This window comes from Gossypium hirsutum, chromosome A04, assembly GCF_007990345.1.
Source record: "Gossypium hirsutum isolate 1008001.06 chromosome A04, Gossypium_hirsutum_v2.1, whole genome shotgun sequence".
Taxonomy (NCBI): domain Eukaryota; kingdom Viridiplantae; phylum Streptophyta; class Magnoliopsida; order Malvales; family Malvaceae; genus Gossypium; species Gossypium hirsutum.
Window position 1 is genome coordinate 3,614,878 of NC_053427.1, and position 22,026 is coordinate 3,636,903.

A 22,026-nucleotide genomic window follows, 5' to 3' on the forward strand; every position below is an offset into this window, starting at 1 on the left:
ACGTTTAGATCACAGAACTTGAACCCACAAACGATCTTTATTTGTTAGAAGGTTATATCCTAAGAACACCATTGTTGAACAGTTGGCAACATATATCCCAACTTATCATAGTTTTCTCTCATTATTTGCGCCTTTCCAAAAACTTTTTCAGTTTCTTGACTAATTCTTACACTGATTGTCATAAGAATAGCTTTTTTATTAATATAAGTGGTGTCAATCTCGTTAATGTCACTAGCTTACCACGTCAACCAATAATTGACAGATAAAATAAAAAAATAATTTTTTAACTGGTGCCAATATATTTAACGTCACCCGTATAAATACTCGTATTTCATAGAAAGAAAAAAATTAAATGGTATCAAAATAAATTAGTGTCACACATGTTAGTTTTTTTATAATGCGAATTAAATTAGTATTATTGATCCTCAGCTTTTACTTCTCAGTCCTCCTTCATTTTATTATCTTATATCTCCTTCTCTGTAACATATATCAAAATATGTTAATTTATGTAACAACCAACACTCTTTTATTTTAATTTAAATGCTTAAAATAATGATATTTTTCTTATTTGAGTGAGTAAATATTTAATTTTTTTTTTCAAGATAGATGGTTAATTTAAAGCAAATAATTATATTATATTTATCTAAAATATTAAATTAAAATTAAATAATATCATATTAACAAAAACTCATGGGTGAAGTTTGGAAAAATTTACTAAAAAGTTGTATATTTATTTATATATAAATTTAAATATAAAATATTAATCTATAATTAATTTAATGATTTGATTTTAAATTTTGTTTCTTCATGAGATAATAAATTACAATGTAATTATATTCTATAACTCAAAACACGTTTAGGAAATTAAAATTCCTTTTAAATTACAAGAGTGTTAATTACTACTCTAATAGTTATACTTTTATCCAATTATTCTATAGTGTTCGAACACATTGTTATACATTTTATAAATACTTTATTTTAATAAACAAATAAATTTGAAAATGTTAAATACCGAATGTACTGCTCACTATTTGTAATTTTAGAGTTAGATAATTTTATATATAATATAAATATAGGTAAAAGACATGGCAAAATATACTATTTTTTTGAAGTGTAATAAGTACAAACACAGTACAATTATAAATACAAGTCTGAGTACCTACAAGTTTTAAATTATTACAGCACAAACAGACTAAGAACTGATATGATCCATACTAAAACTAACAAATTAGGACTAACTGAACTAAAACTTCTATACATAATGCGACTTAAAACTTATGTATATAATTGTAGATGATAAATCTCGAATTTGAATATAAATTTTAATTACTATATTATATTATAAAAATATATAATATATTTATAGTTAAAATATCATGATTCTCTCTTTTGGATTTACTCAATCAACGTCAAATGTGAATATTTTGTCAAATCGGTATGATTAATTACTTTTTCAAATGTTTTATTATAAAGATTAATATTTTCATTTGCATATATGAATGTCTATGAATATATTCAGAATATACACTTAGGGGCAAACAATGGCCTTACACCTTTAGTTAAATGGAATAATATCAATTTTAATCCCTCAATTATTATATATTCAATTTAACCTTTTTTAACAAAATTTTTACTTTCAACCCCCCAAAATTTTAAGATTACTTCAAGCAATGCATAAAAAATATCATAAATTTTTTTTTTCAAAAACCAAAGGATGAAAATGAACTAAAATATAATGAAAAAAACTCTATTTTTTTTTTAAATTCTCAAAAATAATCAAAATCCGATGATTGAACCGATTGAACCAGCTGGTACCTTAACTTCTGGTTCAGATACTATCCCAAACTGTTCAAGTAAAATTTATAACTTAATAAACCTCATATACTCGGACATGTAATTATAGTATATTTACTATATACATAAAGAATGAGCAAAAACTATACGATGAAAAGCAAATATTTTTTGGATAAAGAAATTCAAATTTGAACCCGCAATTGCAGCAGTAAACTATGCATGTTATCCAGTTTCTGTTTAAGTTCTTTAATGTTAGTAAGGTTCACCTGGGAAGACTCCGAATTAGATGATTCAGTGATGAGAGCAGCACACTTGGCTTGTGAATCTGAAACTGCCTCCTCAAGCAAAGCCAATGTTGTGATACTTTGAAGCTTGCTGCCTTGACTGAGTTTATCGGATGAGAAAATCTTTTCGAAACCCTCAATTCCTACAAGTTGGTAGAATGAACTTTCAACTCAGGTCCGGTAAGATGTTAAGCTTTTTAACTGAATCAACTTAGTCGAAACATACTTACCGAGGTTGCTAAGTTTATTCATGGCTTCTTTGCCAAGTGACTTTTCAAGCTTGAGCAACTGCAAGATTCCGGCAGTTAACCTACCAATTGAATCAACTTCGGATTTGCATAAAAAAGCAAGGTGTTGAAGTTCGTCCTTGGTTAAAACAGCCTCAATCTATAGAAGTGAATGAAACCTTTATTTAAGAGTGTGATTGGAGATTGCTACCTATGTAATCAAGTTCTTTTAAAAGTAAGATCGGATTTACCGGTTGTTTGACGGAGAATTTAAAGTTCTCCATCATCCAGTTGACGGTTTCGTTGTCAACGTTATCTTCCAATATCTTCATACAAACTTCAAGATTCATTCTTCCAAATATCGAGACACTTTCTTTGAAGCCATTTACAGGTAAAGGATCTTCAAAGATGCTGCTCCTCTCCACCTGAGGCTTCAATGTCTGCAAGCCTTCCATACTAACCTAGAACCACCATTTTTTATTTCAGAAAGTTAATAAAAGCAAGACAGAAACATGACATTATTATCAACAGCTGATAATATATAAAAGATTAATATAATATAGAACATTATGTAAAATTTCAAGGCAAGTTGGGGCAGGATCAAGGAAAGCATTTCAGAGCCGAAAATGAAGTCAGGTGCTAGTGTGTTAAATGAGGTTCGAGGCGGGGTAGGTTCGGCTGTATATAGTTAAAAATGGGGTCAGAGTCAGGCAAGCAAAAAACTATCCCATCCTGCGCTATTGCGATCCCTAGGCAAGTTCAAGGGCCAGACTTTCCCATAGGCTACCAACCATAGGACAGAAACACACCCAGACACACATAGGTCAGGTCACATGATTCAAAATGCAGCAAAATATCAAACAGTTCACTGTTGCTCGCACATGTTATTGTTGGTTCTAGTAATTTCTAAACTTGTAAAATACCATTAGAAGGGTTAGGTGTCATGGACCACGTATGAGTGCCAAGGCTGACAACCGTTGAGCCACACTAAAGTCTCAGCCCATGCCACAGGGTAATAGAAGTAAAACTGTAAAAATGATTCTTACTAAGATGAACTCCACAGGATATCTCCGCATTCCATATGATTTTTTTTTTAAGTTCTGCACATCCTTGAAACTACTTTTTGCTTTTACTGTCAAACTTTGGAAAGTCATGTGCCAACACCTATGCTCTCTGCCCAAGTCTTCCTTCTCAAACCACCACATTTCAGCCATCTCTTGCACACCTTCAAGTGCAAATAACCAGTCTTGCAACTCGATGGACGCATCCACATCATCAGGGATTCCCAGGTGCGAAAAACTATCATCCTTTACCCCTCCCAAAGTTCCACCTGCCCAAAAGTTACGACGTTACAAGAGTAAAATGCCAAACTAGAACTTTACCACCACTTATAAAACGGCAACTAATGTCACGTACCATCCACAAGATCATTATCAATGAAAGCTGAAGACTGTAAAAGTTTTGACAGTGGCCCGGATGATAAGTTCTCGATGCCCTTAGAAAGCCTCAGGCTGGGAGCCCCATCAGGACCAAATATTCCAAACCGACGTAGCAGAGCTTCAGTATGACTCATTCCTCCACCTAAGCGTACACCTGATATACAAGCTGACACACTTAAAGTATGACACTCTTTGTCCCGCTCATTAAAAGGAATGACATGCACAGTGCTTATGTCCAGAAATGGAATTACTGAAGCTTTTGGACTAGATAGCTGCTTCTGCTTGTTGTGTATCCAAAAAATAGCTCTTAGAGGAGAAAATCCATTCTCAGTTGCCAAAGAATCATTTTTAGTTGCATCTATCAGTGTATTATTATTATCGTATACAATGTTTCCCTCTGTGGATACACAGTCGACCTGAACACTCTCCCAACGCAAGGTCGATGAAACAGCTACAGCACCACCAAGAGTTCTGTGAGTGGCTTTCAGGAACAGATTGTTTCCAGTAAATTGAGCTAATGGCATGCCCTGCATATCTAAGGAGCATGCTTCAAGAAACCGAAGCTGCAGAACAGTTATTGCTAAACTTACAGCAGTATCACTCGGAACTTTCTCTATCAGTCTTCCACCCTGAGTATCGTCCTTGTTTCTCTTTGGTCTTTTATTTTTTCCAACCACGGAAATCTTTTCACTAACTGTACCGATATAGGCATAGAGATCCAAGACAAAAATGAATTGCTCAACTGATGAATTGGACAAAAATTGTGGACAAGCGACAGCTATTCTGACAATACCACCTGGAGGAGGCAGAACTGTTAATGGGTTCCCATCAGTAGATGCCATAGCTAACTCAATGCAAACATCTTTCACCTCAACGCACTTCCACAAATCCGAAGACCAGTCAGGAGAACCGGTGGAGCAAGCAGTTGGTTCTAACAACAAACTGACTTGTGATACTTCGGCAGTCCATTTTTTAAGGCTAGCATCAACAGGTTGGCCATCCCAAACAGAGAGACAAGCAGGATCCTTCTCCAGGTTCAGTAGCTTGAGGTTTAGTGATGGTGACTCGCAGAAAAACAACTTCTCAAAGCGAAGCCTAGCTCCAGAAAATGAGTTTTGTAGGGCATGGTCCTCTTCACCACCAGGATTATCAATTTTGCTAGTGTGCAGAGGAACACTAATATCTAACTCCTTGAGAGTGAACACAAAAGAATTCACTGAAGAATCTGGTGAAACAGAATCAGGATCGCCAATTATTCCGTCAGCTAAGAAGGAATATATCCTCAAACAAGATTCTTCCTGAAGATGTATCTGAAATCACAAGTGAAAAATGAGAGTAACAAAAGAAAAGTTGATATAATTAGATGACAAAGTTTTTGATTGTCAGAGTATGAATTTATACCAAAAGAGGTTGGCAACTAATTACAGTTCGTGAAGCAAAAGATGGAGGGGGTGGAGAGGGTTTGACTTGAAGAGAGTGGAGGCTTATTAAAGGAACACCAACAGGTAACTGCCATTCCTGTTTACCCAAAGGATATATTGGAGGGCAAAAATTCTCACCTGATAAACCAATACAAAAAATAGAAGCATAAATTCTAGGAACCTATATACTATAAACTGGTTATGCATACATCTTGTGGAAAATATCAACTAGAGTGATTTTAGGACATGTGTCAACTATAGTGATTTTAGGATCTTAAAATTAGAAATCATTTTTCCCTTGATTTTAGGATTGATTGAGGATTTTGTTGGCAATTTTTTAGTTTTTAGTTTCTGGTCGTATATGAATACATAGGCTTATAGCATTGTTACACAAGTTATTCAAGAAAGTACTGCTCTTTTCCCATCCTCTTTTCACTATCTTCCTTTTCACACGGTATCGTAGCCAGATTTGGCTTTTCGGGGGGTTCATGTTTGGCCTTCATTGCTTTTTTTTTTCTTTCAGTGTTCATTATTGAATTTTCTGGTGCTTAACTTTTTTCCTCTGATTTTTCAGCCTTCACTGCTGAAACGTCGGACATTTCCTTTGTTGCTCCTCTTCCTTCAACCAAAGTTCATTGTGTTTGTGACCTCCAACATGTTTGAAGGTCAAGCAAAACCTCAAGAACAAAGTAGGTTTAACAAGGAGGAGATTGAGAAGCTGAAAAACTTATTGAGGACACTTGAAATGTCTATTGGTACTACTCTTTGACACATTCAGGTAAGTTCACTAGTTCATGTAGATTAGGAGTATCAGATAAGTCAATAAAAGGTTCTTGGTTCAGGAGCTACAAATCATTAAGGGGGCTGACAAGAGCCTTAGGCCCTAAATTCCTGTGAAATTGCTTTCTAGCCCTTTGAACAATTATCTAAAACGATGGTAAATTATATTTGGCCCTCAAAAAGTTTTAAATTTGATTTCTTTTGTAGAATTTGTAATGTGATAGGATAATTTTTGTAACATTTGTAGTTTAAATCTTATTCATTTTATTAGATAATATTTTTATTACCTTTTCAATCAATTAAACAGATTCATTTACATTAATTATGGTATTAATATTTATTATGATATGTTTTTAACAAAAAGAAAAAAAATTTAAATCTTTATAACATCTAATAGTAGTTATATGGTTATTTTTATTATTTTACTTATATTACTGTTACAAACTCTTAGGCTTAATTCTATGATTTTATTTTATTTTTTCTTTATTTAGACTTGTTGTGAATATAAAAATAGATAAATCATGTTAGAGTTTATATTAATGCCTACTTCTTTACCTAGTTAAACTCTTGTAACTTGTACAATGTTCCCATGAGTAAATCTATGAGGTTTTCTTTCAAATTCTACTTTTGTTACATGGAATCAGAGCTAAGGGATCGATTTTAGAGTATAAGTCTCATCGAATTAATCGCAAAATAGTGAGTTTTTAGGGTATTTTCGTTAACTACCAAGGGTTGTCCTTTTTATCTCACCACCAGCCTAGGGAGGTGCGCAAGACTGTTACAAACTCTTAGGCTTAATTCTAGGATTTTATTTTCTTTTCTTTTCGTATTTAGACTTGTTGTGAATAAAATATTAGATATATCATGTTCGGGTTTATATTAACTTTTACTTCTTTCTCTAGTTAAACTCTTGTAACTTGTATATATGTAAATATTCCCATGTGTAAATCTATAAGGTTTTCTCTCAAATTCTACTTTCATTACATGGTACTGGAGCTAAGGGATCAATTTTAGAGTCTGAGTTTCATTGAATTTATCGCAAAATAGCGAGTTCTAGAGGGTATTTTTGTTGACTACCAAGGGTTGCCTTTTTTAATCTCATCGCTGGGCTACCAAGGCTTCAAGTAAATGAGCTTTATCACTTGTTCTTCGAATCGAGTCGATTCAAATGGGTCAAATGAGCCTCATTTAATAGATTGACGAACGTTCTTTGTGCAAGGGTTTTAAACCGCGACCAGTGACATTTTCCCCTACCCATTCTCGTATGCCTTCGTTGTGTTCTCAAAATGGCACTGGTTTGACTCACCTTCGAATTTTCTCGACGTCTTAGCTCTTCCCCGACTAGTCTCACTATCGGGTAGTCTCGCCTTTCGGAACCTTTGCCTCGACTTTCGTCGTCTCCTAACTCGAACCGTGCCACTCGTTGGCACATCTTGTTTGCAAGAGCCTACTGCTCTTATTTGCCCACATTGTGACTTGACTCGATCGAGATCCTCTTGATCCACTCACATGGGCTTTGGCATGCCCACATTGAACACTTGGTTAACCTTGAATATTCCCACCAACTATAGGTTGTAAGCCTCTCGCTTACCTGCTTCAGAACTCTAAAAGAGCCCCTCATATCTCGATTTATCAAAACAAAACATCATAGTTGCGAATCTTCAAATATGTGAATACAATCAGCAAAAGGAAATTCAAGCTAAGAACAAAATTATAATTATCTAAGTGGATTATCTCGAAATCTTCCTTACACTTTCACTCGCCGATTTGTAGTTCCACTCCTTGTGCTACTCCTATAGTTGGGACCTCTTCAAAATTTACCATTTTGATCTTATTATTCGATTTTCTTACTGATAGACCAAGTTTGTCCGCGGCTTTCTCTAATATAAACAAGTCTAATGCTATCGTATCAACAAGAATACTTTTTCTCCAACTTACAATGTTGATGTCCACAAATATCAACCCTATCTACCTATTGTTGACCCAAGCTTTCATAGTCTTTCCTCCTTTAGCTCCGCTTCCTCTCTTATGTTGATAGCAGCAAACTCGGATCGTTCTGGACAATCTCACACCTATCCGGATCACTACATAAGAAGCAGTCCACAAGCTTTTCGCTCTCTTTTTCCTTTGCTTCTACACCACGCACGATTGAACAAAGCTTCATAGGTACTTTTTCTAGCTCATCATCCCCCTTGATGGTTGAAAATATGAATCTTTTCGGACATTTTCTTACCATATGCATATTGTCGCAACCGAAGCATTTTATCTCATTGCCTTTCTCTTTCGGGTTGTTGTTTGTCCTTCACTTCTCGTTTCGTGCTTTTCCATTGCCACCGTTGTCATTATTATTGTTGCCATACTCGCCATATTCTTCTTCATCTTCACCACCATTGTCTTTTCTTTGGGATTGGAAGATTCAAATTTATCTTTCTTAGAATAAGTTCAATTAAGGACTTCACTAACGTCATGGCTTTGGTAAACTCTCGAACTCCTCGACGTTGCAACTCTTATTTCGCCCATGGCTTCAACCAATCCGTAAAGGAGAAGAATATCTTATTATAGCTCAAATCGAAAATCTAGAGCATGAGTTCATTAAACCCCTGTACATATTCTCTAACTGTGTCTCATTGCATAAGCTGACGCAACTTTACCCGAGCTTGTAGACCTATGATGCCACCATAAAAGAGGAATACCAGTGAGATACATAGCAACAGTGTTTACCTTGGTAGCATCATAAGGCCTTTGGCACTAAAGTATTGTTTTATTCCTCACAAAAAATTGTCCACATTACTTGCGAACCTTATCCCCGTAAACTCTTTTGGCTTCAGGACATCTATCTGAAAGTTTCAAGAGAGCTTTTAATAAAACTGTTCTATATTATTAACTGAAGAATAGAAACTTAAATAGAGAAAAGAGTCCTAATCCTAATTGGGAAAATAGTTCCCTTATTCTAATAAACTACTAAAATATAAAAGAAAATAGTTCTCTTATTCTAATAAACTACTAAAAGATAAAATAAAAATATTTCTAGAATATTAATAAAACTTGTCTACCTAAATAAGATTTATCTACCTAAATAAATTTAAAATATATACATATTTCAACACCCTCCCTCAAGTTGGTGCATATATATCAATCATGCCCAACTTGCTTACAAGAAAATCAAAGTTTGTCTTAGAGAGTCCTTTGGTGAGTATGTCAACAATCTGTTGTTTTGAAGGAACAAACGGCATGCACACTTGGCCTTCTTCAATCTTCTCCTTGATAAAGTGTCTATCAATCTCAACATGTTTAGTTCTGTCATGTTGGACTGGGTTGTGAGCAATACTAATGGCAGCTTTGTTATCACAGTACAACTTCATTGGTGAAGTTATTGGTTTCCTCAGCTTTTCCATAATTCTTTTTAACCACATCATTTCACAAATTCCTTGAACCATTGATCTAAACTCAGCCTCTGCACTACTTCTTGCTACAACACTTTGTTTTTTGCTTCGCCAAATCACAAGGTTTCCCCAAACAAATGTACAGTATCCTGATGTAGATCTTCTATCTGTTATTGAGCCTGCCCAATCTGCATCTGTATAAGCTTCAATTCTTCTTTGTTCGGATTTTTTGAAGAATAAGCCCTTTCCCGGTGAACTCTTCAAATATCTTAGAATTCGAAACACTGCTTCTTCATGTTCCTCCATTGGGGAGTGCATAAATTGACTCACTAAGCTCACTGCAAAAGCTATGTCTGGCCTTGTATGTGATAAGTAAATTAACTTACCAACTAATCTTTGGTATTGCCCTTTATCAACTAATCGACCTTTTTTATTTTTGAATTTTACATTTGGATCAATTGGTGTGTCAGCTGGGCGGCAACTACTCATCCCAGCCTCTTTTAAAAGATCAATCACATATTTTTTCTGAGAGACCACAAGACCCTTCTTTGATCGAGCAACTTCCATTCCAAGAAAGTATTTCAAAGGACCCAAGTCTTTAATCTCAAACTCCAATGCTAGATGCTCTTTGAGACGCCTTATTTCATCGACATCATCTCCTGTAAGAATGATATCATCGACATAAACTATAATAACTGCTATTCTACCTTTTTGTGAATGTCGATAGAACATTGTGTGATCAGCTTGCCCTTGTGAGTAACCTTGTTTTTTAACAACTTGAGTGAATCGTTCAAACTAAGCTCGAGGAGACTGCTTCAGACCATACAAAGATTTCTCTAGTTTACATACTCGAGTTCCAAAATTTTCTTCAAAACCTGGAGGAGGATCCATGTAAACTTCATCTTCAAGTTTTCCATTCAGAAAAGCATTCTTCACATTTAACTGCTGTAAATACCAATTAAGATTAACAGCAATTAATAAAAGAACTCTAACGGAATTTAATTTGGCCACTGGAGCGAACGTTTCAAGATAATCTATCCCGTATGTTTGAGTGTACCCTTTAGCCACCAACCGGGCTTTGTATTTATCTAAAGATTCATCTGGTTTGAATTTGGTTGTGAACACCCATTTACAGCCCACTGTTTTTTTCCCTACAGGTAATTCCATTGTTTCCCATGTACCTGTTTGTTCAAGAGAGCGCATCTCCTCTAAAATAGCCTCCTTCCACTCAGGAATTTGTAAAGCATCTTTCACATTTTTGGGTATTTGTACAGTATCGAGACACGAAACAAAGGTTGAGAATGTCGAAGACAATGCTTTATAGGATACAAAGTTAGACATGGGATATTTGACAATATTTCTAACACCTTTTCTTTTGGCAATTGGAATATCTAAATCAGAAAATTCATTGACTGGATTATGAGTTTTACCTGGACTTTTGACAGGATCTTGCGGGTCGGATTCTTGGTGATGAATCTGGTGGATTCCACTTTCTTGATTTCTATTTCTTCTTGAGTAAACAATTAACTCCTTTGTTTGTTTTTTATTCTCATGATTAGACTCTACACCTTCATCCTCCTTTTCATTAACATTATTAATTTCTGTGTTAATTATAAATTCGCCTTCCCCATTATTAGAATTCCTATGTTGTATATTCCTAATCTTTTCTTGATCAATTATAGAATCTTCCTTAGTATAATTCCCTCCCTGAAGATTAGAATCAAAATAAGATTGTGTTTCAACAAATGTGACATCCATGGTAACAATAATCTTCCTATCAATTGGATCATAACATTTGTAACCCTTTTTATTAGAAGCATAACCAACAAAGACACATTTTTTTGCTCTAGGATCTAGTTTACCTTGGTTGTGAAGATGAACAAAAACACTACACCCAAAAACTCGGAGGAATAAATCTGTGATCAATTTAGAGTTAGGAAAATTATCTTTAAAGAGATGAAAAGGAGCTCTATAGTTTAGAGTTTTACTGGGCATTCTATTAATAAGATATGTAGCTGTTAACAAGGCTTCGCCCCAAAGATAACGTGGTACCTGACTAGTAACATCAAGGCTCTAGTTACTTCCAAAAGATGTCGGTTTTTTCTTTCTGCAATCCCACTTTTTTGTGGTGTATTTGTACAAGAACTTTGGTGGACTATTTCATGTTTGGTTAAGAAAACACCTAATTGGTCGCTAAAAAATTCTCTACCATTGTCAGTCCGAAATACTTCTATTTTCACACTAAATTGTGTTTTCACCATAGCATAAAAAGACTGAAACACATTTTTAACTTCAGACTTATCTTTTAATAAAAACACCCAACAAAGTCGAGTATGATCATCAATAAAAATGACAAACCAACGTTTTCCAGAAAAGGTCGAGACTCTTGAAGGTCCCCAAACATCACTATGAATTAACGAAAAAGGTTTGGAGGCTTTATATTTTTTAGGTAGAAAGAATGACCGATGATGTTTAACCAATTCACAAAATTCACAATGATACGAAGAAGGACTTTTATGTTTAAATAGATTAGGTAACAAATATCTTAAATAGTAAAAATTAGGATGTCCAAGCCTATAATGCCAAATCATAACCTTATCAGAAACATAATTTAAACATAAAGTAGTTGTTGGTTGACTTAGATTGTCGTCTTCAAGAAAGTAAATTCCACCAAATTCTTTAGCATTGCCAATCATCCTCCCCAAGACCATGTCCTGAAACTTACACATAGAGGAGTCAAATATAACATGACAATTTGAGGACTGAGATAATTTACTGACCGATATGAGATTACAAGCTAGATTTGGCACATGTAAAATATCATGTAAAACCAAGGAAGATGAAATTTTAACAGTGTCTTTCCCGGCTATTGCCAAGAAGGACCCATCTTCTACTTTGATCTTTTTATTTCCTGCGCAAGGTGTGTAAGTTGAAAAAAGAAAATGACTACTAGTCATGTGATCACTAGCTCCAGAATCAACGATCCATGTGTTTGTTTTACAAGGCTTGACACTGAAAAAAACAGAAAAATCAGTACCTGATTGGGCAAAAGAGGAAGAAGGATTATTGGATGAGTTAGGAATTGAAGAATTCATCCGAAATTGTGGTGATTGAAAAAACTTGTGTAGATACTCTAATTGTTCCTTACTGAATGGAGACCTTTCCAGAGAACTTTGGCCCTTATAATTTCCATTAGTTGTTTGGAAAGCTCTGCTATCCCCTGATTGTGAACCATGACCATTGTCACTCTTTTTCCTTCCATTTGTGGGTTTCCCATGGAGCTTCCAACACGTTTCTCGAGTATGCCAATTTTTTTTGCAGTGATGGCACCAAGGTTTTTTCTTCTCTCTAGTGAAGGTTGTTTTAACCATGATGTTACTAGAGATTTTAACCTAGCTCAGATACCATGAAAATTTTCAAGAGAGCTTTTAATAAAACTGTTCTATATTATTAACTGAAGAATTGAACTTAAATAGAGAAAAGAGTCCTAATCCTAATTGGGAAAATAGTTCCCTTATTCTAATAAACTACTAAAATATAAAAGAAAATAGTTCTCTTATTCTAATAAATTACTAAAAGATAAAATAAAAATATTCCTAAAATATTAATAAAACTTATCTACCTAAATAAGATTTATCTACCTAAATAAATTTAAAATATATACATATTTCAACACTATCTTGCAGTTGAGTGTTGCACCCGACACTTTTCTACCCACGACAACTCGACACATAACAAAATCTCTTAAACTCCTTGATTATCATGTTTAAAGCCTTTGTCATGACCATTGTTTCCTCATTCAAATCCATCACCATGGCTGTGGAAGCATTGTTCCTCTCCGTCAACTTACCCATGATGGAATTGCGCACCCTTTGCATCTTTTTCACATTGAAATCGAGAGACTTCAACACAAAGTTCCTGAGCTACTCGTTCATTGAGTCCAACTCATAGGTGTGTCCCTCAACCACCTCGAGTGTCTCCCTTATGTCCCTTACAACTCCTCAAGATTAACCACTCATGCTTCCAAAGTCGACAGTATGTCCCTCGATCGACTTGCTTTCTTGACCCTCCCACGGGTCTCTATTGCCTTAATTTAATCAACAACTTCTTTTTTCATCTCGATCAGTGCTTTCGCAATCTTAGCTCGGATACCAACTATTAAAAGACTAAAAATTTAGTCTCATAATACGCCTAAGTCAGCTTAACTCTCAAAAAGTGAGAATTTTTTATAAAAATTCTCCAAAACACCGAATATAAAGTGAAAGCAACTCAAAGATAAAAGAAAGCTCAAAAGAACAAAATAGCCACAAAAAAGCAAAAGATGCCAAGTGTTTGAATAAATGTTCTCAATTAGTATTCACTACTAAAGAATGAAATACAATGAATGATTACAAATGATAAGGCATGTAAGTTGAAGAAGGCCCTCTATGGACTCAAACAATCATCAAGGACTTGATTCAAAAGATTTAAAAATGTAATGCTTAGATTATGATATAAACAATGCCAAGAAGATCATACTAGGTTTGTAAGACACTCAAAAATAAGGGGAGCTATAGTGTTGTTAGTATATATGAATAATATTATTGTAATAGGTAATGATACAAAGGACATGCAAAATTTAAAAGGATTCTTGTTGAAAGAATTTGACATCAAAGAACTAGGGAAGTTAAAATATTTCCTCAGCATTTAAGTGGCGCATTTGAAGTAGGGAATTTTTATTTCATAACAAAAATATGTGCTTGATTTGTTGAAAGAAACACGAATGTGGGTTGTAAGCCGATTAGTACACCAATTAAGTTTAATCGCTGACACTAAGATGCTTCAGAAGATTCAGTTGTGGATAAAAGGTCTTACCAAAGACTAGTAGGAAAATTAACTATTTGGCAAATACATTGCCTGACATCACATTTGTTATGAGTGTAGTCAGTCAATTTATGCAAAAACTAAGCTGATGCAATTCCAAGCTGTACACAGGATTTTGCAGTATTTACAAGGTAATCTTGGAAGAGGTTTCTTGTTCAAGAAAAGAGGAAAAATGAATTTGGAAGCTTATACTAATGTAGACTATGTTAGATCATTAGTTGATCGAAGATTAACTTCAGGTTATTGTATAACCCTAGGTGGTAATCTAGTAACTTGGAGGAGTAAAAAGCAAAATGTAGTGGCAAGGTCAAGTGCAGAGTCAGAATTCAAATCAATGGCATTGGGAACATGTAAATTACTTTGGTTAAAAATAATTCTTAATGATTTCAAGATAAGACAGGTAGGTTTGATAACAAAATGATAGCCAACATTGCATAAGACCTAATGCAACATGATAGAACCAAACATGTTGAGGTAGATAGACATTTCATCAAGAAGAAAGGTTTGTACCACATTTATTTCAACAAAGAATCAACTAGCAGATATACTCACTAAGGGACTACCAAGTCATACGTTTCAAGACTTTGTCAAGAAACTTGGAATGAGAGATATGTAAGTGTTTGAATTTTGGTTAAATGCTACAAATAAGTATTCTAGTTGTTGTGGGTTGTACATTAAATAAGTTTACTTTTAATTTTTAATTTTTAAATAGTTAGTTAATGATAAGATTACTTAATTTTAATAAGGTTGAAAGTGTGTATAAGAGTATGTAAAAGCTGCTTTTTCAACATTGTATGAAGAATTTCAATAGATGAATTTTCTACAAGTACCTATTCATTATCTTGAGGCGGAGTGTGGAAAATATCAATTAGTGTGATTTACGACATGTATTAATTATAGTGATTTTAGGATTTTAATTTTAGAGTCATTTTGCCCTTGATTTTAGGACTAGTTTAGAAGATATTATTGATAGTTCCCTAGTTTATAGTTTCTGGTTGAATATAAATACCTAGGCTCGTACCATTGTTGCACACAAGCTACTCAAGAAAATATTGTTCTTTTCCCATCTTTCTTTTCAGACATCCACAAGATGAAATTTTCTAAGTAATACAAAAAGTAATAAACTGATACCAAATTTAGGGGTAAGAAGATGAGAATCGGTAACAGCCTTCATAGATGGTTGCACTAAAGTACAGGGAGGGCGTGAAAAGGTATCCCTGCATCATATCCACTGACATGTTAAACTGAGTATAAACAGTAATTCTTCCAAAATGAAGATGACCCAGCAAGATGCAAAAGATTACACCCAATGATTCACATGCACATTCATGTCATTACCATTTATCAGAGTATCATTTCCCAAATTCAAAGTTTTGAGCTAAGCTTATTTAAAACTTTATGCACGAAAATATATCAATATTTCCGCAAAAGAAAAAAGGGTTGGACTCTTGACTTGATGGTACAAATTATGCTAAAACATAGAGAGAAAAAAAATTAAAAAGACTACAAGGGTTGTACCATACAGATAATGAATGGCGTACAAAGGTCAAATTACTAGCTTTTCAGAAGATATATCTGCTAATCATAAAAGTCAACTTGTTCAAAAATAAAAAATAATCAAGTTATGAGGCGATAGTGCCCAGAGAAACAAGGAAAGCCACATTCAAAGATGCTTAAACCTTTAAATACAGAAGCAATAATTGGACTTAACAGTAGCTAGTTTGAAACAACCAAATCCAAATCATTGAAAATATGAACTATAACAAAATTTACCTTAAAAACAGCCCACCAATCATAACCTTAGACAGATTACGAGAACTTTCTCCATCAGAGACACTGGCCTGCAAGAACAGAACATCCTAACATAAAATTTGCTACATCCCAGCATGACATGACCCCATACCAACAGTCTTGTAAGTTCATGGAAGCAAATATCATGATGTTCATACCACTTTCAAATAAAATAAAGAAATAATGTTTGGTAAAGGATAGAAAGCTTATAGCTCGATGTACAGACATGAGATTGTGACAAGGATCTTGGATTTTTGTAATCAAATTAACTAAGAAGTTATCGCCCACAATAAGAATATTTTCTGAAAACAAGAAAATACTCCATAAGTTCAATTTTTCACATGAAACATGGTTGTTTTCTAATTTGGGCTTTGTAAAATACAGTTATATATTTTTATATTTTCTATATCCTAAAAATCTGACAAGTTATACAAGAATTTCCAGTAGAAAAACAAAATAAGTTATATCTATAAAACCAGAATTTAATCAGAAAAATAAGCTGATATTCAGTTATAAACGTAAGGAATCATAGAAAAATACCCGAGAAAAGTGGAGTGACTGCATCAGAAGTTCAAGCCGAAACTCTGCAGGTAAATTCAAACCTTTGAAAAATGTTCTAATGAGAGATGAAAGTGTGCTTGATGGAGGGGATGTAGAAGAGGTTATAGTGAAAGAGAGTAAACAATTTGCACTATCCTGTTAGCATTTTATTGTTGAAAAATAAAATGCAATGGTAATAGAGCATGCAGTTAACTTTACTCTCCCCCCCACTCCCAGAAAGTAGATGGTGGTTTACACCACAGTCTGACTCCTCACATTCCCACCCGTTTACTCTACATGATTTCACTTTCAAACTTCCAAAATTGAGATCTAAGAGAATGTTATAGACTACTCTAAAAAGATAGGTTAGTACTGCTTGTTAAAATATAAATGTGTCCATGTGTGCAGAACAGAACAACCAAACAGGAAACGAACCAGGGTCCTTGACGCAAAGAAATACATGGTCCACAACAAGAGAAACTAGAGAGTGTCCTGCTGATTCAACTGAACGCTGTCAGGTAACGAAAGAAGACTCAGTAAACTTTGCCCATAACAAGTTAATTAGATGTACAAATATCAAGTGAACAATAGTAGATAAACTTCAAACCTGCTGAGCCTTTAGATCCACATCTCCTCTATTTAGACATACACATAATCCAGTCAAGAATCGGAGAAGCGCTCGGAGTCCTGCTCATAAGGTTGTCCACGAATTACTTGCTGTGTAGTACCAAATGTTTATTTCAAATGGAGAAACAAGCAGTTAGAAAACTGGTTATCTTATTACCTGGTTCACTTAGTGCAGGGCAAACAACCTCTGTAACATGTAACTGAACCTCAAGGCCTAGTGGACTGTTCAATTCTGTCCTTTGCACGGTGATCTACAGGTAAAAATATTAAGAGTTCGAATGTCAGAAGGAGGAAGATCCTGAAAACCAGGAAATACTCTTTACCACCACACAACTGTTTAAAATAACATTAAGTTCATCAAAATATTGAAAATTCATGGTTTAATTACATAAGCCTCTCCTGATATGCCTTCAAGAAAACGCTCTCCCCCAAAAAAAACACGTTTTGCACCATCATCATCTCTTTGAGCTGCTTCCACACGAGGGCGTGCTAAACGAGCATCACTGAACATGTCAGGATGAGGCAAGAGATCAATAGATAGAGACTCCCATTCAAGTTTCTGGAAAGAAAAGAATCTAGCATCATTAGACACTGAGACAAACTGTACGACCTATAAACTCCTGATGAAAGAAGCTAAAGACACAAAAGGACAGATCAAAAGGATAAAACACTTAACATAAAAAGCATTTCACATGAGGAATGTGCATGCCCGTATGTGCACATATATAGAGAGGAACAGAGGGTATCACAAGTCTATGATATGTTACCCTGAAAACATATATGAGATTTTTGTTTGAGGAGAAATCCCGTGCTGCCTTAAGATTTACAACCTGGAAAAATAAAACAAATAGGTAAATACAAACAGTTAAAAAGATTATACTCAATAATACATGAAAACAAATTGGTAAATAGGAACGGTTAAAAAGATTTACCACCTGCCAATTTTCGTTAGTAGTATAAAGTAAGAGGTTGCGCATGGTGATAGAAGCCATAGGTGTCGCCCTGAAAATTGAAATTTTCATCGACTGTCAAAATCATTTGAACGAATGCAGATATTGAAATCCTAGTGATAAGCAACAAAATGTAGAGAACTATCTGTTTTCTCTCAAAATAGATATAGAACAAACAATTGTCTTAGGCAAAAATGTACAATGTTCATAAATGTTCCTCTTATATCAATGATGATCTCACATATGACTTAAAATGAAATATGCACTGAACATTGCAGGGATCTTATATTTAGACGTTAACCAAATGTTAGAGAGCTTTTTTCCAAAAATCTGGAGAGAACATGAAGTACATGCATCTTTGATTAGATGTTTCTAGTATCAACACTACATTTTTAACAGTAACCAGAAACTTTTTCGTTTGTAAAATGGTATACAGTTGCATGAAAATCTAAAACATAATTATAAGTAAACTTTGAAGAAAAAGGCAATTTTATTGTACGGAAGATTCCTCTTTTTAGTGAGCATAGTTCTACAAATTCTTTGTAGGTTAAGTAAATTCTAATATAGCCATCAGAGCAAGTGACACATACAAAAGGAGATGAGTCTTATCTTTTAGAAAAAGGCAACAGCCAAATATAAAAAGTACGAACAAATAGACTCTATGCATATCTCAACTGGTCAAACAAGTAACTTGACAGTTTGTGACCAAGAATTAGCATAAAAACTGAAAACAAAACAACTTACCAAGCTGCTCCCCCTTCGAACCAAGCACCTCCACTAGTTTCAAGTAGAAGATTGACTGTCTGAAACTGTAGAGTCATTCCATCTGAAATCTGAAAATAATAAAAGGACAAAACCTGAAGTATATATTTTGCATCTAAGCCTTTGCTCATGTTGCTAGTGACATGCATAAACTAAAGATCTATGTACTGGAAATTTATTTCACTTATTTAATGTAAGTTGAAGATTTAATTGCAGTCCAAAATTCTAATAGGGGCAATATCAACGTGGAGATGAAGTAGGCACTACAAATGTGCTAACCTTGTGGCATTTAAATCCGTAAATGGTTTGATAATCCAAGGCAGACAGTTTCTACAACCTTAACAAAGATAGCATCTAACCTTGTCAGCAAACCCATAACCGCTACCTTTCCCTGAGCTGGTGGGTGATTGCAAGCTGTGAGGACATAAGCAGATATAAGTTGCTTTTAAGTAGAATGTTCTAAAGTACGAATTTACAAATATAATTTTAGTTGTTAAACATAACATTAAGGATGAATCTAGATTACTTGTTTGAGCTGCTAGTAGTATCAACATCAGGATTTTCCTCCAGAACCATATCAAGTCTATCAATTTGCAAAACAATTGGATCGACTTGTACATTTTTTACTTTGGGCAGCTAGCACAAAAAACATAATAATATTTTAGAGAAAATTTATCAGTTCTAAAAACTAAGATTTAAATCAAATAAAATATGACCAAAACCAGTTCAGAAGCAAAACAATTTTTTTAAAAATAATAATAATTTGGCAATTTCAACCTTACATTTATATTGTTTCAGTTCTGAAACATCCTTCCACAAACAGTTTTAATTGAGCAAGTGAAGATAAATTTTCCATTTAAGAGGAGAAAAATTATAAGTAAAACAACAAATACAAAACAAATTACCAGATATCTAAAATCCTTCCAAAAAAACATAGCAAATATTCTCCACAATTCATAGTAGCTAAGCGCAGATAAATGGTTAAAAGTCTGATAATTCCACTTTGATTTGTCCCCGTGATGATGATAATGATGATGATGATGATTATAAACAATTGTATCTTGATCTAAGCTGAAATCTAAACAATTTCAGTTGTTAAAATTTCAAATTCTTTATAAGTTCAAACATAAAACTACAAATTAACCTAAGTAATCATCGATTTTCCAATTGACAATCGAAAACAGTAACAAAAGTAGAAACTCACAATTATCTCCAATTTCCCAATTTGGGCTGTCGTCACAGTCAAAGCCAATGGCAGCCCCATACTCGCATGTAAAGCATCACCATTTATATCTATCACATTCCAAATTTATTTATTAAAAAAAATGAAAATGGAAGCCTGATTTTAGATCCAAAAATCAAAAGAGTACCTAAATTAGAGAGTTGTCCTGTACGGCCTTGCAATTTAAATTGATCTCTTGAGAAAGATTTAAGCCAGTACTTCAAAGTATACTCCAATGCTCGAGCTAAAATCGATTCCATATTCAAATCGAACAAACAAAATTTTAAAAAAGAAAAATTCTAGAAAATTATTCTCAAATTTTTAGAAATTTCGTTCAATATTCATAATTTCATTGTGAGAAAACCGAATTGGTTTTGAGGGAAATAACCCGAATTTTAGGGGTTTTAAGATTAATGGTCGGAATTTAATTTTTAATTATTTATTAATTTTCAGGAGAGGGAAACTTGGAACAGACTACAGAGAAAGGAAGGGGAGGAAGAAGAGGAAGAGAGATGGCACGTGTGAGTCATATATGGCACGTGTGGAAAATGGGATACGGAAAGGTGTACTGTATATTGATAATGTGTCAGGAGTTGAAAGGTTGGTTTGTCTCCTAAGGAAGGAATTGGAAAGTATAAAATAAAGTAATATACAATATATACAAAACAAAATTCGGTACTCGAATTTAGTTTGATCGGAGATACATAAATAATTTTTTAAAATTTTAATCATCAGTTAATTTAGTGTGAAATTAGGTAATTAATTAAATTTAATAATTAATTTTATGTGTTAAATTCAAGATTAATGTAGTGTTTTTAATTATGCATAATTTCAAGACACAAAATTTTAGTTAACTTTCAAGACAAAAACATATATTTCGGTTAATTTTAATGTATTTTATATTTGTTTTAACAAAAAAAATATAAATTTTGGTTAACTAAACGAATTAATCGAAATATATCGGTTTGGTTAATTTTTTTTAAAATTTCGGTTCGATTAATGATTAAAGGATTATGCAGTTCAATTAATAACCAAACTAACCGTTTGAACACCCTTATATATCTATATTATTAAAAAAGTCCCTAACTGAATTAGTTTTATAAGTCAATCAGGCACTAACTCGATTAAAAAATTATAAAATTATTCAAGAGTATTTTTATCTTTTCATTTTTAAAAAATAATAAAAATTGAACATCAACTTGATTAGAAAAAATATAAAATTATTCAAGGGTATTTTATCAATAAAAATATAAATAAGTTGGGACTTGAACCTACGTAAATTAAATTAATAAAATCTAAAATTTACCGCTCAACTAAAGTACCATCTTAGTATTTTTATGCATTTTTATTTTTATTATTCAAACTTTTTTATCTACCTCAATTGTATCTATAATTATATATTATTAATAAAGTCCCTAATTAAATTGGTGTCACGAGTCAATCAAGCACCAACTCAGTTAGAGAAATTATAAAAATAACCTTTCATAATTAAAATAAATATTATTTTTCAAAAGTATTTTAATCTTTTTATTTTAAAAATTTAATAAAAATATACAAAAATGAGATTTGAACTCATATCAATTAAATTAATAAAACCTTAAATTTATCGCTCAACCAAAACTTCGTATTAATATTTTTTTACATTTTAATTTTATTATGCACACGTTATTTGCATCTTTATTTGAAAGGGCAATGTCTTACCACTACATTCAATACGGTATAAATTTTAGTATTTTAATATAGTTTTATATATTTATCTATGTTTATATAAAATATTTGAGTTAATATTTGGTACACTGACAATGTACTTTTTTGTCTCACAAATAATCTTAAAAATTTGTCATGTATTTTTTTAAATATTTATTTCATGCAACTTTGCTCATGTTATTTGTTTGCTTTGGATATGGGTTAAGAATGGAGAGTTGGAGAGGAAAAAGATTCCT

The 22,026-nt window shown here is 33.3% G+C and overlaps 1 protein-coding gene across 1 annotated transcript; it reads right to left on the minus strand.

Moving 5' to 3' along the window:
- Positions 1-1,448: 1,448 nt before the first annotated feature.
- Positions 1,449-20,557, minus strand: LOC107939638 (uncharacterized). Its single transcript, XM_041110765.1, has 20 exons — positions 20,232-20,557; positions 20,066-20,154; positions 19,388-19,497; positions 19,221-19,275; positions 18,844-18,932; positions 18,085-18,151; positions 17,917-17,979; positions 17,538-17,708; positions 17,307-17,400; positions 17,130-17,209; positions 16,958-17,033; positions 16,523-16,566; positions 15,965-16,032; positions 15,323-15,408; positions 5,146-5,303; positions 3,722-5,054; positions 3,352-3,635; positions 2,557-2,766; positions 2,309-2,465; positions 1,449-2,221 (listed from the first exon to the last, which is right to left on the minus strand). Exons 1-20 carry the CDS (start codon positions 20,341-20,343, stop codon positions 1,977-1,979), a joined length of 3,591 nt encoding a protein of 1,196 aa, XP_040966699.1. The 5' UTR covers positions 20,344-20,557; the 3' UTR covers positions 1,449-1,976.
- Between the last annotated feature and the right edge of the window lie 1,469 nt (positions 20,558-22,026).

What these genes read in the sequence shown, in the direction of transcription:
- LOC107939638 (XM_041110765.1), bottom strand. Translation starts at nt 20,343, where the DNA reads ATGGAATCGATTTTAGCTCGAGCATTGGAGTATACTTTGAAGTACTGG. An exon ending in GCATATCAGGAGAGGCTTAT is followed by an intron (nt 17,401 to 17,537) that starts GTAATTAAACCA and finishes TTTTACCTGTAG; the next exon opens with ATCACCGTGCAAAGGACAGA. An exon ending in AGTCACTCCACTTTTCTCGG is followed by an intron (nt 16,033 to 16,522) that starts GTATTTTTCTAT and finishes CTGTTCTTGCAG; the next exon opens with GCCAGTGTCTCTGATGGAGA.